Here is an 18,397-nt window from a genome sequence, read left to right as displayed (position 1 = left end):
GAGATCCTCTGAATATTACTGAACAGAAAAGGTCACTAAAAACATGAAAGCTTTTGCCACCACCACCCCAGCCCTAACAAACCCATCCCAGGGAACCAAAAAAGAACATAGTCCTCTTCTATTTCCAACTGTACCAACAGAAACACATCCCTAAGAACCCAGAGATGTCTCCCTAGAGACTAGCCATATCTTGAAGGAAAGGTATGGGGGAGCTTTAGTGCATCAAGACAAAAGCAGATGTCAGTTAGGCCTCAGGCATGAAAGGGAAAATATCTTACTAAACAGACCCAGGTCAACATGCACACTCTATCACTGTTTCTCAGGAAAATGAGGGACATAATTTAAAAACTGCCTTATAACTCCAACATCATAGACACTGAGAGTGGAAAGAATGAGTAAGAACTAGCCTCATTTACAAATGGGGACCTGAGGCTTAGAGAGAGGAACTGACTTCTTTCACACAACCTGTTAATTGCAGAACTGGGAGGAGAATCCATTTCTCTTGGCAAAACTCAGTTTTTTTTCCAGTGCAAATGCCAAAGAAGATTAATTTCAAGCAAAATAGCAACTCACTTACTTTATTCTTAATGAATGTGACTTGTAGGGTATCTTACCAGGATACCAGGATACTCGGAGAAAAATTCATAATGTGAAAATGCATGTGACTGCATCTTACATACATGTATGTATTAAGATGCATAAATAGTTAAATGACAAGTTCTAACTGCTTATTTTTAAAGCACATTAGGAGAGAAATCAACATGGGAAGGAAATGAAAGGATGCAAAAGGTGACAAGCTTATACTGTACTACTTCCTCCTGAAAAGTTAGAAAAGATGGTATTTACCCTAGATGAGCGGGGAAAGGATGTGCCTACCATAAGATACTTTATGTTTAACATGATATTGCATCTGATAACTGGAATGAGGTTGAAAAATATTTGCATAGCACTTCATAATTTACAAAGCACCTTAATGCACAGTGTGCCATTGACTACTCACAAAACCCTGTATGGTAAGCAGAGAATGTATTCCTATCACATCGATGAGGAACACGAAGTTCCAAGAAAAAACAACTGAGCTGGAACTGGAATTCTAGTTTTCTAAATCTAAATGTTGAGTCAAAGAATTGCAGTTGCAAATCATTCTCAATGAAACAACAGAAAAATCTGCCAAGGTTTGTCAAGTTATGTAACAAGAGAAAGACACTTCTCTAAGTTAGGGTTTCCTCCTCCAGAAAATGAAGACATTAGACTAGTGTCCATTGTTGACAAGAGCAGAGCCTTAAGGGTAGACAGCTGTAGAGATGAAAGAAAGGAGGAAGAAGGTGCTGCTTATGAAACAATTGGTTGACAAGCAGCTTTGAAGGTTCTCAAAGTGTGGTCCCAATGTCAGCACCATATGGGCCCTTGTTGGAAAGACAAATTCTTGAGCCCCACTGGAAAAATTGAGGGGGTGGAGTCCAACAATCTGCACTTAACAAGCCCTCCAGGGCATTCTGAAGAACAACAACTCGACCATAGTTTTACATGCTTTAGTCTCTGTGCAGTCGAGAGATATAATGAGAATAAATTACACCAAGAGCCCAATGATAGGCTTATTAAATTGTGACAAGTTCATAAGTCATGATTTTTGTTTTTAAAATGAACCTTGCTCAATTACAAGAGGGATTATGGTGTAATGCACAGAAACAGATGTTGATGATTCATGCATATGCCAGATGAAAGGACAAGACTGGTTATTGCTCTAGCTTTGGCTTTTGAGTCTATGCATTAGAAGCCATGGAAATAACTAAAAGGACTGGACAAAGGCTCACGGACAGCAATATACTGCCTTTCAAATATTCCTAAACTCTACAAGGTAGGCTACAAATCACCTTGAACACCATGACTTTGGGTTCAAATTATCTTACCAAAAACATGAACTTGGTCTTTCAGTTTGCAGAAACTTCCCTCGGGTTGCACATAATGACTTCCATCAACTTTAACCCAATCTTTAAAAAAAAAAAATCTTCTATAGTGAAATAATAAAAAGACAGAGGAAAATCAATACAGTTTTTCAGGGCAAAAGCCATGCCAACTCAAAGTGAGAATCACCATAAGAAATCATCTCAAGTCCAATTTACAGATATTGAAACAGACCCAGAGAGAGGTAGTAACTATCCACTAGACATCCTGGCCAATCACAGAAATTCTGGACTTCTGATGACATCTTAAATAATTGATTCCAGAAGTCTAACTAAGTTGTTTCACTTTTTTGGTTTTAAGAGATGACATATTCTTTGCAAGGTTGAGGAAATATCCTACTTCTGTTTGACCCTCACAGTGTCTCACCTATAAACCTTCTCAGTGTCAACCAGAGTTCTATTGATATTCACAAAGACCATCTCCAAGGTCACTGGAGATTCTTGTCAGTAACACTTCTAGTAAATCACACATCTGTACTAGCTATCATGGGGAACAGCACAAAGCCATTATTGAGGCTGAGTAGTTTGTCGTAGGAACAGAAATAGTCAATTTAAGGACCTGGAATAGAATCAAGGTCTTTTGTATTTCTTTCCAAATTTTATATCAGGGAACAGAAAACTCCAAGTCCTGTAACCAAGAATGAGAGTACCATGAAATACTAGCATCATTCAAATCAATTTTTCCCATCTGTTGCCTGAATTCCTTTCCCAGAATTCTTGCCAAAATTCATTTGATAATGATGATGGTGGTGAGAGCGACAGTGATCACAGTGTTACATGCAAGATAGTGTCTTCACACATTAGACACACATCCATTACTTCATGTGGTCCTCATATCAATTCTGAGATACGTTATTAACTCAGATTCATAACTGAGGTTTAGAGAGTTTAAGAAAATGCACTTGGTAAATGCCAAAGTATCATTTCAAATGCCCCCAATGAAGGCAAACTTGCCATCTTCTAAGGTGGCCTACTTTGCCCTTACTATTAGAAAGGCATTCTCCTTATGCTGCATTGCTGATTGCTTTTCTCAGCTTCTAAATACCGATCCTTGTTCTGCTCTCTGGAGCTGCACAGAAGTCTCATCCTACTTGCAGAGATTCCTATCTGAGTAAAAACAGGAGGCAGAAACAGCTTCCATGATATCCAGGCAAAGTTCTACTACCTCTTCTTCTTGAAACAATATCCTATAAGTGCTTCTTCCTTAGGACGAATACTCTGCTATAATTGTCAGTCTGTGTTCTCCCAATAGATGGTGAGCTTATTTAAGGCAGGAGCCCTGCACAATTTTATAATGGTATTCCAGGCATACTGTTCAACACAGAGCTTTAAAAAAAAAAAAAAAATTCAATTGAGATGTAATTCACATACCAAAAAATCCACTTTAAAAATGTAAAAGTTAAGTGGTTCTTAACATATTCAAGGACTATGAAATCAATATCATTGCCTAATTCCAAGATATTTTAATCATTCTCAAAAAAACTCCCATACATATCAGTAGTCGCTCTCTATTCTCCCCTTCACCCAGCCACTGATAACCCATCTTTCTGTGTCTATAGATTTGCCTATTCATATAAATGGAATCACAGAATATGAAGTCTTTCGTGTCTGGCTTCTTTCATATAGCGTAATGCTTTCAAGGTCCATCCATGTCATAGCATGTATCAGTGTTCCATTTCATTTTATGGCTAAATAATAATCAATTTCAATGATACGCTACCTCTTATTTATCCACTCATCAACTGGTGGATACTTAAAGTTATTTCCACTTTGGGGCTATTATGAATAATGCTTCCATGTACATTCATGTACAGGTTTTTGTGTGGATATGTTCAAATTATCTTGGATATAAAAGAAATAGAACTTCTGGTAGGTCTTCTGATAACTCTATGTCTAATCTTTTGAGGAACTGCTAAACTTTTTCCAAAGTGGCCGCACTGTTTTACAATCAATCAGCAATATATGGTAGTTCCAATTTCGCTATATCCTTGCCAAAATGTGTTACTGTCTGTCTTTTTGATTACAATCATCTTAATGTGTATGAAGTGGCATCTCATTGTGGTATCTCACTGTGGCTTCATTTGATCATTTCCCAGATGAATAATGACATCAAGTATCTTTTCCTATGTGTGTTAGTCTCTTCTGCATCTTTAGAGAAATATCTATGCAGATCCTCTGTCCATTTTTTAGTTGGATTATCTGTCTTCTTGAGTTGTAAGAATCTTAATATAGGCCATATCAGAAATATGATTTGCAAATGTATTATCCCAGTCCATGGGCTGTTTTTTCACCTTCTTGATGGTGTCACCTGAGGCACACAAGTGTTTACTTTTTTTTTTAAGATTTATTTATTTATTTATTTATTTATTTTAGAGAAGAGAGAGACAGAAAGAGAGAGAGAGCATAAGTGGGAGGGGCAGAGGGAGAGGGAGAGAGAATCTCAAGCAGACTCCACACTGAGCATGGAGCGGACACGGGGCTTGATCCTAGTACCCTGAGATCACGACCTGAGCTGAAACCAAGAGTCAGGCACTTAAGGGACTGCACAACCCAAGTGCCCCCAAATGTTTACTTTTGAAGAAGTCCAATGTATCTGTTTTTTCTTCAATTGCTTTGTGCTTTTGGTGTTACTGACTAATTCAAGGTCATGAAAATCACTCCTATGTTTTCTCTAAGAATTTTATAATTTTAGCTCTTAATATTACATCTGATCCAATATAAGTTAATTTTTGTATTTGATCTGAGGTAGAAGTCCAATTTCAATCTTTCGCATGTGGATATCCAGTTGTTCTAACATCATATGTTAAAAAACTATTCTTTCCCCAGTGAATGTCTTGGAACTCCTGTTGAAAATCAGTTGGTCATAAGTGTAAAGGTTTATTTCTAGACTCTCGATGCCATCCTACTGATCTACACATATCCTTAGGCCAGTACCACACTGCTTGATTCCTATAGTTTTGTTAATAGGTTTTGAAATTGGGACGTGTGAGTCTTCTACTGTTTGTTTGTGTTTTTTTTTTTCCCCAAGATTGTTGTGGCTATTCTTGATCCCTTCAATTTTCATATGAATTTTAAAATTTGTTTGTGTCTATTCTTGATCCCTTCAATTTTCACATGAATTTTAAAATTTGCTCATCAAAGAAGAAAGTTAGAATTCTGATAGGGATTACTTTGAGTCTGTACAACAATTTGGGGAGCACATCATCTTAACAATATTAAGTCTTCCAAGCAATGAACACAGGATGTCTCTCCATTCACTCAGGCCTTCTTTAATATTTCTCAATAGAAATTCTACATTCAATTTAGTACTCAATGAACAAAAGAAAAAAATGAATAAATGAGTGAACAAACCAATCAATAAATTAAGAGAGAGCTTGGAAAATCATATACAATGGCCACCACGTTCTTGAATCCCATTTCCCTGCTCATAAAGCCACCCTTTATGAGTCCCAGTTTTCAAGATACATCTTAGTCTTTTTCTCACATCTCAGCAGTGAGTCCTATTGTTTCTTTCTCTTTTGCCCATCTGATATGATGGACAGTGGTAGAGGAGTGATGGTCTGCATGACACATATCCGTTCACACCCTTCCTTCAGAAGGTACTTCAGGAAACTTGTTCTAACACAGCTGCAAGCAGACCACCCTAATTCTCTCTCTTTTTATTCCTCCCCTTGCTGTTTGTGAGGTCTGATCTCAAGTGACTGTAAAAATAGAGTTGCCCATAAACAAAGTTAAACATCGTTAACGTTTAGCTATGCTAGGTTGCCTGATGAGAAAAGGAGCCTTAAAATTAGTATTACATAGAATACTATGTCATCCAGGATGCTGTTTATAAAAACCATTTCCTGACTTTGACTGCTTGGGTAAGGATCAATTTAACATAAGTTGGCCATTTGGGAAATAAAACATCACTCTGTGTAGGTTGCGGGGTAGAGAGAGCCAAGAAGATTCCTTATCGCTAAGGAGCTTAGCACATCTCGCAGCATCTAGGAAGCAGCCTTTTCCAGTACTTTCATGTAAGTACTACATTATCAAGATGAAATTAGGAAGAGTTTAAAACACTTCACAAATGATTCAGGTAATGGCCTCATGCATATAACTACTAGTCCTTCAAGCTTTCTGAAACACCACATTTCTTAAAAGAGACAAATAAATATTCTATCTTTTTGGCTCACTTTAAATCTTATATTTTATTTATATCAGCAAATATGTTACTTTAATGGAGACATTGTTTACCATCAATATAAGCAAAGAATCCATTTAGAATTAAATGATCTCTATTCAAAAGTCTGAAGTTTACATATTTTTAAGGATGTTTATGGGCACACATACGTACATACATACAGAACTTATTTTCACTTAAAAAGCATGAGTTAGGGGCGCCTGGGTGGCTCAGTTGGTTAAGCGACTGCCTTCGGCTCAGGTCATGATCCTGGAGTCCCGGGATCGAGTCCCGCATCGGGCTCCCTGCTCGGCAGGGAGTCTGCTTCTCCCTCTGACCCTCCTCCTTCTCATGCTCTCTGTCTCTCATTCCCTCTCTCTCAAATAAATAAATAAAATCTTAAAAAAAAAAAAAAAGAAGTAAAAAGCATAAGTTAGATTTAGGAAAGTCATTAGTTTTGAAATGGCTTATAACTGGCATTTATTTATGACATTTCAAATATTGGTGAGGAGGTATCAGAAACAATGTGGTAAAGGAAGAAGAAGTTGAATCATAGAAACCCAAGCAAGAGTCATATGATAATTCTGCATTTTTTTTTTTCCTGAAGAAAGGAAACATCTATCAATTCATCATTCAGGTAACTTTTGTCTCCTATCACTGAATTCAAAGAATTTATCACATTGATCTTTGTATTAGGAAACAGTAATATGATGGTTTCCTCATTTCAGCAATTCTAAAGAGGATACAGAAAATAACTTGATGTTTATTTTTTTTATACCATCCCAATACTAAGAGAATGGTAGTATATTGAATCATAACCTAAGATAATATCCTCTTCTCAACCAAGTGCACTGCCTTCAAGTGTTAAAATGAAATCCAGGGGATAAAGCTAGAAATGCTAGCTGAATCAGCAGCCATCAATAAGCTGTCCTTAACAAAACTCACTTGCCTCGGTTGTACTTATTTTGTATTGATGCAAATGCATGCCCACTATGTAAAAATCAGAAAGCAACAGTACCTTTACTATGCACTAGCCCAATGTCAAATCTAGACTGGATTCTCCTAGGTGTGGTTACTTACATCATTACTGGACTTGATGACAACATTTACTCATTTGATCAGTAAATATGAATTTGTCTGTCTCTCGTGTACCAGGAAACAAAAGATAATCTTGTCTCAAGGACTTCATAGTCTGGTATTTATCACAATTGTTTCTTTGCTGTTCCAGCTTTATTATCTTGTCTCAGTAAGCTATACTCTGTGAGTGCTGTTGGAAGATGACTTCCTTTCCATTTAAGCAATGTGTGATTCGGTACAGCAAAACACAATCCGATTCCCTTCTGCGGCCTTTAACTCAGCGTAACTGAGGGGCACATTTGGGTGAGGGACCAAAGCAGAGAGACAAATTCCAAAATTCACAAGTGGTCCTGTCTGTACTTACTAATGAAATCTATACCTGCTGATTCAATAGAAAGAAGTATGTGCCCAAATCTTTTATTTCAATAAAACTCCAGGTTAGAACTTTATAAGGAAATATGCTCAAACTAAGAAACACAACAAACTATGGTTTTATGTTTGTAATTAATAGATTCCCTGAAAGGCAATGCATGACTTCCCTGGTAGTTTTTCCCACGGTGTGAAAAGAACTTTAGCAGTTATAGGCCAATGTGATATTTTGCGTGGAGGACAGACCAGTTACTCACCCTGACAAATGGTGATATGTAGGATTGGTTATTAACCACCTCCAACCTTCTGTCTAGAGAGACCATCATTATCATCATTATACTTTAGTTTGGCTATGAAGCATATAAAATGGACAAAACAATGACCGTATCTTCTCTGAGGTATACCTTTTTCTCTTAAAACTCAGTATGTACTTGCCACAGTAAAGTCTAATCATCTTAAGTAAAAAATATAGCTGAATTTGTATTTTGTTGTTTCTTTTTTTTTTTTTTAACATTTTATTTATTTATTTGACAGAGAGAAACACAGCAAGAGAGGGAACACAGGCAGGGGGAGCGGGAGAGGGAGAAGCAGGCTTCCCGCTGAGCAGGGAGCCCAATGCGGGCTCGATCCCAGGACCCTGCGATCATGACCTGAGCTGAAGTCAAATGCTTAATGACTGAGCCACCCAGGCATCCCTTGTTTATTTTCTTTTAAATTGAAGAAAAAAAAAAAAAGGTGTGTGTGGGGGGGGGACCCTGGGGTTTCAGACCAAGGCTACTTGCAAAATAGATATTTAAACAGTGGGAGAAGAGGAAAGAAATAGGGAAACCAGTCCTGACAAGAAAGCTCTTTAATTTTGCAAATACAATGTGTGCTTCTGCATGGACACAGTTAATCATTTTCACTAAGATGCTGTCGGAAAATGGGAGAAAATCAACAGCCAGCTTTGTGTGTTTCTTTTTAAACCAAGGCCTGGATTGAGAGGTTCGGTGTCATGTAAGACAATCACCTCTGAGCCAAGGACTCATCCAGGTCTGGTAAAGAAATCAGTTAAAGGCTATCCCAGGGACCATGGCCAAGGTACCAGAGATGACCCCCCCCCTCCCACCACTACACCAGGCTCTAGAAGGCCTGGCTTTCCCATGGTGCTCAGCAGCAGTGGTCCACTTGGCTCCCTCTCCCATCACTGCTAGGAGCTAAACTACACCAGACACCAGGAGCACATTCTGACCCTGGGGCAGGTGAAATGAAATTTTTGTGCCAAAGTTTTGTAGAGGTGCAATCCGAGGTATATTTTGGGCCTAAATTTCCACTCTGAAAATGTTACATTTTCATGGCACTCAAAACAAAGATTAAAAGCTAACTTTATTATTATTTGTCACATATGACACAAACAGAAGCATCACCTTCTAAAAAAAAAAAAAGGAGGAGGTATAAATGTTATTGAGGTGCAATTATATACAATCTAAAAATTAATTGCCCGTCATCAAACTCTTGGCATGCAGGTCTGAGTCAGCTAACCACTCCTCCACCCCCATCATGTTGTTATTTAACTGCTCAAGTTTTCTAGCAGGTACAGACTAATTCAAAATAAACCAGATCTTCTCAATGCGGACCATGCAAATAATAAGATCTGTTTTTCTTCTCAAGTGGTATTTTCACACATTTTATTTTATTGTACTCCAGCTCCTCTCATATATATGAGGTTTCTATAGTGTTTCAACTTTTCCCATAGCTCTCAAAGAAAGCTATTAGTAAACAGACAATTCAGATAGACAACTCTGGTGTTTCTTTTCCCTAGCAAATCACAGCATGCTCCCAAGTTTTTCCCGGGAGAATGTAGGAAAAGGAAGACAACACTGTCCATACCTATTCCTTTTCTCAAACAGCATAAGACCCAGCTCCTATCTCAAATTCTCAGGGAGCCCAACACGGAACCAACAAGGTCCCCGCGTGCAGGGATAGCCCGCATCCCACCAGAGTGTCAGTGTGGCTCAGCTTTCATCCCCCAGTGGCCTGCAAGTTTGGGTTGAACTGAGTAATATGAAATATTAAAAATTTAATTACTAATTAATCTCCCCTGCAGCTGCTCATGGCTTTTGCAGGCTAGAACAGGGAGCGCAAGAGAACAGAAGATCCATGGCACCACCAGACTCCACCCTGATTACACGGTCTCCAAGCCCTGGGGCCACATGAATTCCTAATAAAAAGCCTTCCCTACAACACGCACACACCTGAAATACTTTCTCAGTTGGCCTCACAGATTATTGCTCTATGAAAAGAACTTAGTGTGGGAGCCCAGGGATTGCAGTTAAAGATGTGTCCATGTGACCCAACAGCATGCATGTTCTCTGTTTCCAAATAGACGAAGAAGTTACAGTCATTTTTAAATGCCTTAAATTAGGAGATAAATATGTCATTTATAGGGTAAACAGATGCAGAAATGATGTGCTCCAGGTCTTCAAAGACCCAAAGCTTTAAAGCAAGCTCCAGGCACAAGCTAACAATCCCAACGCCAAATGGAAAAAATCGCGTGAACGGGTTGGTTGCTTAGGTCAACCTTAGGTTATTTCTTGTAGCTCTAGGACAATACTGCATCTCTGCAAAAGGGAGCTCATCCTAGTCACCATGCCCATTTCAGAAACGAAAGGAAGCTCAGCCTGATGATGTGACAGTTCCCGCAAATGAAGCTCTTCCTAGAGAGGAGACCACATGGAACGGAGAAGACAAGTAGTCTTCTTCTTGGCAAATTTGGAGTCTCAGCTCTCAAACTATGTCCCGCCCTATCCTTATGCCCAAAATCTCTCTAAAATTTTCATACTAGCATAAATGAGGATAGTGAAATCCTATCTGATCAATTCAAAGGCGACTTGATCCAAAAGTTACTAAATCCCCAGGTACCATCTCCAGTGCTACCCAATTCCTTGTGGGAAGAAGAGGCAGCTTTGTACTAGGAATTAGAAGACCAGCACTCTAGCTCTGCCTCTGCAGAGACAAAGAAAGAGGAAGTTCATGATTTATCCTTCGTCTTCTAAAAAATTGACAGAATTGCAATTGAACCCAAGCACAGCTGCACTTCTACCAAGAAATGATGCTCAGTGGGTGAGGTCTAGATATATACCAACTCACAGATGCTATATGGTCATAAATTTTCTGTTTATCTTTGAGGTATGTTCTTTATCTCCTCCTTCGTTATGTTTCCAAGACATATTTTTAGGGAAAGTACCACAAAAGAGAGACACTGTGGAATAAACTAATTGAGATGCTAAAAAGAACCAAACTGTCCCTTGGTTGTTGTTATCATCCACAGAGAACCATTACGGCATGGTTCAGGAAAAAGAGAATCATTCATCTTGTCTCTAACTGAGCCTCATTGAACAATAATCTTTCCCTTTCTGGGGAAAAACTTTCCTTCTATAAAGTGAGTGTGGGGCTACATGACCTCAAGAGCTCACTTAAGCTCTGATACTCTATGATCATACTGGGTCTGTGATTGCCTCATAACCAACTCTGACCTTCTCACAGCTGTTCTCAAACTATTTCCTAATACACACATTTTGTGCAGTGTCACAAATGTATATTTTTACATTATAAAATTTGTTTAAAAAATTACCCCCAATCCCACTGTAGCCAGAAGCACTATTGCTACCCCTCCACAAACACACACACACACACACACACACACACACACACACACACTGCCCATTCCCCCTCTTACTATGAGTCCTTGGGCATCATGAGGGAAACCTAGGTATTAAGAACAGGTGAGGAACAAGACGAAGACAGAACCGAAGCCGGGCACAGGCCGTGGACGCGGTCCCGCTGAGAGCCGAAGATGGCAGTGAACGTATATTCAACATCAGTCACCAGTGATAACCTAAGTCGACATGACATGCTGGCCTGGATCAATGAGTCTCTGCAGCTGAATCTGACGAAGATCGAACAGTTGTGCTCAGGGGCTGCCTACTGTCAGTTTACGGACATGCTGTTCCCTGGCTCCATTGCCTTGAAGAAAGTGAAATTCCAGGCTAAGCTAGAACATGAATACATCCAGAACTTCAAAATACTACAAGCAGGTTTTAAGAGAATGGGTGTTGACAAAATAATTCCTGTGGACAAATTAGTAAAAGGAAAGTTTCAGGACAATTTTGAATTTGTTCAGTGGTTCAAGAAGTTTTTTGATGCAAACTATGATGGAAAAGACTATGACCCCGTAGCTGCCAGACAAGGTCAAGAAACTGCAGTGGCTCCCTCCCTTGTTGCTCCAGCTCTGAACAAACCGAAGAAACCTCTCAGCTCTAGCAGTGCAGCTCCACAGAGGCCCATTGCAACACACAGAACTACTGCAACCCCTAAGGCTGGCCCGGGGGTGGTGCGAAAGAATCCTGGTGTGGGCAACGGGGATGACGAAGCAGCTGAATTGATGCAGGAGGTCAACGTATTGAAACTTACCGTCGAAGACTTGGAGAAAGAAAGAGATTTCTACTTTGGAAAGCTAAGGAACATTGAATTGATTTGCCAGGAGAACGAGGGGGAAAACAACCCAGTATTGCAGAGGATCGTGGACATTCTGTATGCCACAGATGAAGGCTTTGTGATACCTGATGAAGGGGGCCCACAGGAGGAACAAGAAGAGTATTAATGGCCTGGACCAGCAGAGCAACATCCGAATTCTTCACTCCAAATCTTGTGCTTAACTGTAAAATACCCCCTTTTATTATTCTTAGAGAACTCACTGGTTTCTTTTCATGAGCAAACAGTACCTCTTCTTAAAGTGCACTTTGCAGAAGTTTCACCCCTTTTCCAATGAGTTTGAGTTAGGAGCTTTTACCCTGTAGCAGAGCAGTATTAACATCTAGTTGGGTCACCTAGGAAACAAAGAGGCTGACCATGGGGCTCACCGTGTGGACGCTGGTAACACTGATTGCTGGAGAAGGTGTTTTTATGTGATACTCTGAGGTGGAAACCTCAGTAGAGAAATGTAAAGACTGATTTGAATTTTAAGCTAATGTGAAATCTTGACAGAGAACGTTTTAATAAATAAATGCCTCAAGAATAAAAAAAAAAAAAAAAAGAACAGGTGATTTCTCCTTCTGCCATTCCCCTTTGCATTCCACATATCCTGTATGTCACAAGGAACCTAACTCATCCTCAAACAAGGCATTCACTTTCAACATTCCTTGATTTCCTCATTCCTGTTTTTCTGGTACCTTGAATTTCATGTCCTTCCCATGACATGTGCAGCCAAGTAAACTCAAATTCTCCCCGCTCCATGAAGTCTGCCCTGATACTTCCCTAGAAAGGTATGAAGTATAATGCTGATATTCCTATTTTTGACTTTTCAACAATTTCAACATCTGGTGAGTCACATGATAACTTCAGGTAGCACAGGGAAGTGCTTCTTTGGTGTCCTTTTGAATTGTTTATGTGCCTGTCTCTTCTGTAAGACTAGAAATTACTCTAGAGCAAGGACATATTGATGCTGATCTTCGTATTTCCAATGCCTAATCCACAGTGGGATCTCAATAAATGCTAGGAGTGAACGAATACGTAGAATTAAGCCAAATTTCCCAAATTAAAAAATGGATAAATAAGCACACAGGACTAAAGTTGGGAAATCTGAGAGCACAAAGTATTCCCTTGGAACAAGGAAGAAAATGCCCCATAAAATATATTTTTAATAGCTCAGACATTTTTTAAAGTTATAGAGCTCCTTTGGACCTCTCCCTCTGCAAATACTCCACATATCTCATCATTTTCCCTTAGATCCATGAGTCAAAGCAGCCTAAAAAGGTGATTCAGAGGTGGGCTTGGGTAAGCATACAACACATGCTTAAATAATGAGAAATCATAGACCTACTAGCCTACTTTAAGTATTCAGGTGACTCAACGGATTTTGTAATTTGCTTTGTATCAAAAATGGAAACATCAAAGTTGGGCATTAATAGTCTACATTTCTAGGACTTTCTGAGTACCTTTTAATTACAACACAACACAGTCTCCTGCAAATATCATCTTCTGTTGGCACATATTTTTTTAATATTTTAAGTGTGTGATTATTGTTCTCACAGCATATAATTATGTTAACCAATAAATACTAACACATCTAATTCAGTTCTACCAGAGTGAAGATAATTCAGAAGAATGAGATAGCTCTCCCAATTAACCCCTGCTTTCCTAAATCAGAAAAATAAAAAAAAAGTTAGAAAGGATCACTCTTTAATTTCTGAACGGAATAGGCATATTGAAAGTAGATTTTCTCCTAATCCTCAACTTCTTCTATCTAAGGGTTACCATTACTAGCTTTTTAAACCTTCTAAGTGTTTTATTTTTTATGAGAAAGCCATACTTCAGCGATACTGTTACTCACATGACTGATTTCATTGAGTTGTCATTGGTAAAAAAAAAAAAAAAAAAAAAAAAAATCCTGGCATCCTCAACCTTGTTCTAGAACTTAAAACCAAACACACAAAAAAGTCAAAGTCCAGTTATGCCCACACTATAGTCACATGTCCTGCTGAGCCATGTCACTTACCTGCCACATCTTTGTTTCCTCAGCCACAAACTAAGCATACACTCTGTGTCTCAGAGTTGAGGCACCTATATGTGAGTCAAGTGAGAATATATGTGAAAGTGCTTTACCATCAGTAAAGTCCTGTCCAAATATCAGTGATTATGAGTTTGTGTGCACAGTATGATGGCTCACACAAAAATGTAGCTGCTGAATAACCCATTAAAATGCAGTGATTTATGGGAGACATGCAGAGACATAGCCTTAAAAAAGGAAAGCTATATTAAGTAAAAAGCTCTAAGCAGAACCTCCCCAGTATAAACTACAGTATAAGAATTTAGGAGATTAAGGGCGCCTGGGTGGCTCAGTTGGTTAAGCGATTGCCTTCGGCTCAGGTCATGATCCTGGAGTCCCGGGATGGAGTCCCGCATCGGGCTCCCTGCTCGGCAGGGAGTCTGCTTCTCCCTCTGACCCTCCTCCCCCTCATGCTCTCTGTCTCTCATTCTCTGTCTCAAATAAATAAATAAAATAAAATAAAATAAAATAAAATCTTAAAAAAAAAAGAATTTAGGAGATTAAAAAAAAAAAAAAAAGACTAGAGAAAAGCCCCATTAAAAAAGGGTGGGTCAGTGTGGTGGGGCATAGAAGTATTTGAGCATAAGACAGGTGAGCCCAGCTGTAAAGTCAGTGGTCTCGCTCTCCTGAGAAACTGGGCTTGAGGTATGTGTTGGGTGGAATACGAAAAATGTTTAACATCAAACAATGGCCAGGAGCGATGAAGTAAGCAAGGCTTGTTGAAGAATAATTCTCAGACTTGGGCTCATCCTCCTGGATTTTTCCAGAGTTGGTCTTGTTCCTATGTTTTTGTTTTTGTTTTTTTCTAGAATGTATTGTAATTTTCCCCTGCTTGAGAACCTTCAACTATTCCCCATTATCTTTATAAACGACAGGCCAGAATGTTAATCTGGCCTTCAAATGTGTCCACAGGCTCTCGGTAGGGAACCTTCTGGTCCTAGAGCAGACTTCAAGCCTTCAGTGGCCTTCTCTGCAACTACCCAGCTGCAGTTCCCTGAACACAACCTGGACCTTCCTGCTTTCCAGCTCAGGCTGTTCTCCCTTCTGGCCCCCAAAACTGCAAGGCCCCCCTCCCTTCAGCTGAACATGAAGGTTCTCTGATAAACCTCAGAGCCTGCCACATTCATGTGCTTCTACCATATCTTCTGGAGTACGACTTCTAAAATCATGGGCTCTTAGAAGATGGCAGCTTGGTTCTTTTTCTCCCTTTCCTTCTCCCAACAGTTCCCTCCAAAGACCAGAGTGCCTGCTCCATGCCTGCTGCTCAGGGCATGTTGACTGAAATGAAATGCATTTTCACCATTGGTAGGGCTGGTGGAGCCAAGATGGCTGAGGAACCACCAAGCTCTCTTGTTCTGCCTTGTGCCCCCACATGGCTGACGGCCCCATGATGTGTCTAGAAAAGGTAATGGGAATATGTCCAATGAGGAAAGCACTGCCATCTTACGTGTGGAAATGACTGACAGAGGAGAAGCAGGACTGGCTTTTAGCTTGTGAAAGAATCCACTGTGAATACAGGAGCTGTTGTTCAAGAACCAGAGTGAGGCTCAGAGTGCCGTGTGCACCGTCATGTGGTCAAGCAAACATCACACGAGTCAAACAACACTGATGACAGTACCAGTCCCATGTCTGCACCTAGAGCTCTGCTCGCTGTCTTCTGAGGACTCAGAAGCCCTCAAGTAGTTCTGCCATTGCCTTCTCGAGACCCGAGAGAGACACGATGACCCACAGCAGTGGAGGATCAGCTTCTGCGGACACCGAGGAGCAGAGAAACAGCCAATCTCCAAAGTGAGCAAAGGAGTGCATGGAAGAGCTACTGACAAGGCTCCGTTTGCACTTAGAATACAGATCCTAGTAGCTATCACTAACTCTGGTGAGATGGGGAGAACTATCTGTATTTCCAAAGTGTTGATGCGAGTATAAGCTATCCACAACCTTTGACAAGAAAACTGAAAGAAGTGGTCAAGCTCCTCAACGTAGAAATCCCCCCCGGGGAATCTGAGACAGGGAAGGAACTCCAAAGAAAAGGGACATGAATCTCAGAGCATTACTGTCAGTAACCATCAGCCACCATCAAATAGAAGCCACCTCCAGAGCCAGCAGAAAGGGTTTCTTCACAGAAGATGTAGCCCTCCCCTTAACTTGAACCTAGCCATGCTAAAGTATGTTTGTGCAGACTATACGCATAAAACAAAACACCCCTCATAGGGAAAGCCAGAAAAAGTACAGGGCAATAGAATAAGAGCAGATTTAATTTTCACAACATTTCTGTATAATACTCTTGCGTTCCTTTAAAAAAAATACTCGTAAATTCAATTGAAGAAGTTTCTGTCAACTAACATACGATGATATTAAAAAAAAAAAAAAATACAATGTAGAACACTGACTCTGAGAAGGTCAAAAACGAATGGAAGGGCAACAAGCCACAGCCTGTTCTCTCAGGTCGCTGTGGACTCCGGTGGCCGGCAGTGTGGACATGTTTACAGAAGGCTCTTACCTGTGGGGGTCGAGGCTTGTAAGGAGAGCTGCACTCAAGGTCTGCCAAGATACTGGTCAGCGAGTCTATCTCGGCATCCAGGCTAGAACGTCTCTCCTCAAGGGTCTTGCCTCCAGGATTTCCCTGTTGAAAGCAACAGAGACGTGTTACCCACCCCCCAAAAAAAACATCTCCAGTGTCTAGTGATATCAGTCTGAGTGCAAACCTCTCAAGTTATAGTGTGGCTTGGTCCAAGCTTTTCTGCACTTCACTTATTTTAGCTTTTACAAAATCTGAAGTAGAATTATCCTGTTTTGACAAATAAGAAAACTGAAAGATATGATGTGATTTGCCTAAAATCACACTCATTAGAGGCTTTTTTTTTTTTTAAACGAATTTACAAGTAAAAGGAAATAAATGTCTCCATCCCTATGCTGAAGGAGCAGATCCAGCTGGGGAGATATTACAAGTTCTTTGTGTTCAGAAACCATCACACAGAATTGGAGCATCTGAGTTGCAGCAGGAAGGGGCATGGGCAGGAGACTGACGGTCTAGGAAGAGGAATCGGCAGGCTAAGTTGGGTATTAGATGTGTCTGAGAGATAGACACAGTGCATTCCAAGCAATGGACCTTCAAAGTGCACTAGAATGGGTCTGCTCAGAGTTCTGGCCAAGGGGCTGCAGAGGAAGCATGTGGTGGCGGTCATCGATCATGAAACTGGAGATCTATGGACTTCACCTGTCAATGCCCCCTGTTATCACAAGCACCGCCCTCCACCTGCACTCAGAAGCACAGAGGGTGAGTAGAGGGGAAGACACTGCCACAAGGGCATTCCCAGGGATCGTGAGCGGGCTTGGGGAATGGGTCCTGGTACAATATGGAAAGACGGGACACTGGTGTTTGGGAAGGCAACTGAGAACTGTGTGAATCTGATTCTCCTATGTGTATTTCCATAGCATCACTGCATAACACACTGGTAAGAGCGGGGGATTGGTTAAATTCTTCTCTGGGCCATAGTTTCCTCCCCCTCACCTGCCCTACCTAAGCCAGAGGGATGTTACAAGATTCAGATAAGAAAATGGATGGGAAAATACTTTGTAAATTGTAAAGTGCTATAATTATGATCATTTTCTTAAATAGCATTAATTATAGTAACCAGTAACTATAAATTAATATGAATAATATAGCTATTGTTAATTATTCTTCTTCTTAAAGGGAGCATCATTCATTAAGTGTCCCCTTGGGGTATCAGTAAAGAGACAGAATTTAATCAGGTCTTCAACATCTGTACTTAACTGCAGTAGAAAGTACATCAACTGTCCATGCTCTAAGTACTGATGGGTATCTAACCACAGAGACTCAAAAGTCACAGAATCATCCTGAGCTATACAACGAAACAAGTAATTATAGTGCTTAACGAGCCTGTACATGTAAGGCTTCATTCAGTTGGTATCCAGCCTCCTTATCCTCTCTTCCCACCAAATTGGGACTACTCCCCATTTTTAGTTTCTCCTATGAGGTTGACGTAATTCAGCAGGTGCCCGCCTAGTGCTGTGGGATATTGCACGAAGAACCCCAGACCCTTGCTGCCCTGTCTGGCCTTCTGGTGAGAGCTCTGCTGCCATATTTCAATCCCCATCATAGATTAGAACAGGTTTCTTTCTCTCTGTTGCATCTCTATTTTATGCCTCAGTTCAAATGATGGAAGTCCTGCCACGTCCTCCACTTGTGATCCTCCTGGTCTCTCCTCTACAGAACCTGTA

General features: G+C 40.2%; 2 protein-coding genes across 3 annotated transcripts in view; one reads left to right on the top strand and one right to left on the bottom strand.

The window, feature by feature from the left end:
• LPP (LIM domain containing preferred translocation partner in lipoma) overlaps positions 1-18,397 on the bottom strand; it is a 667,656-nt gene that overhangs the window by 328,516 nt on the left and 320,743 nt on the right. For both annotated transcript variants that reach the window (XM_034999808.1, XM_034999809.1), the window contains exon 6: positions 16,656-16,778. In XM_034999808.1, the coding sequence (XP_034855699.1) occupies positions 16,656-16,778 (123 nt within the window). The remainder of the gene's footprint in view (positions 1-16,655; positions 16,779-18,397) is intronic.
• On the top strand, positions 11,347-12,438 carry LOC118006935 (microtubule-associated protein RP/EB family member 1-like). The gene has a single exon (XM_034999810.1). The coding sequence runs from the start codon at positions 11,408-11,410 to the stop codon at positions 12,212-12,214; it is 807 nt and encodes a 268-aa protein (XP_034855701.1). The 5' UTR covers positions 11,347-11,407; the 3' UTR covers positions 12,215-12,438.

The sequence above is a fragment of the Mirounga leonina genome, unplaced genomic scaffold, assembly GCF_011800145.1.
Source record: "Mirounga leonina isolate KUSES-001 unplaced genomic scaffold, KU_Mleo_1.0 Mir_115, whole genome shotgun sequence".
Taxonomy (NCBI): Eukaryota; Metazoa; Chordata; class Mammalia; order Carnivora; family Phocidae; genus Mirounga; species Mirounga leonina.
Note: the sequence above shows the minus strand (reverse complement) of the source record. Positions and strands in the feature narration are given on the sequence as shown.

What these genes read in the sequence shown, in the direction of transcription:
- LOC118006935 (XM_034999810.1), top strand. Translation starts at nt 11,408, where the DNA reads ATGGCAGTGAACGTATATTCAACATCAGTCACCAGTGATAACCTAAGT.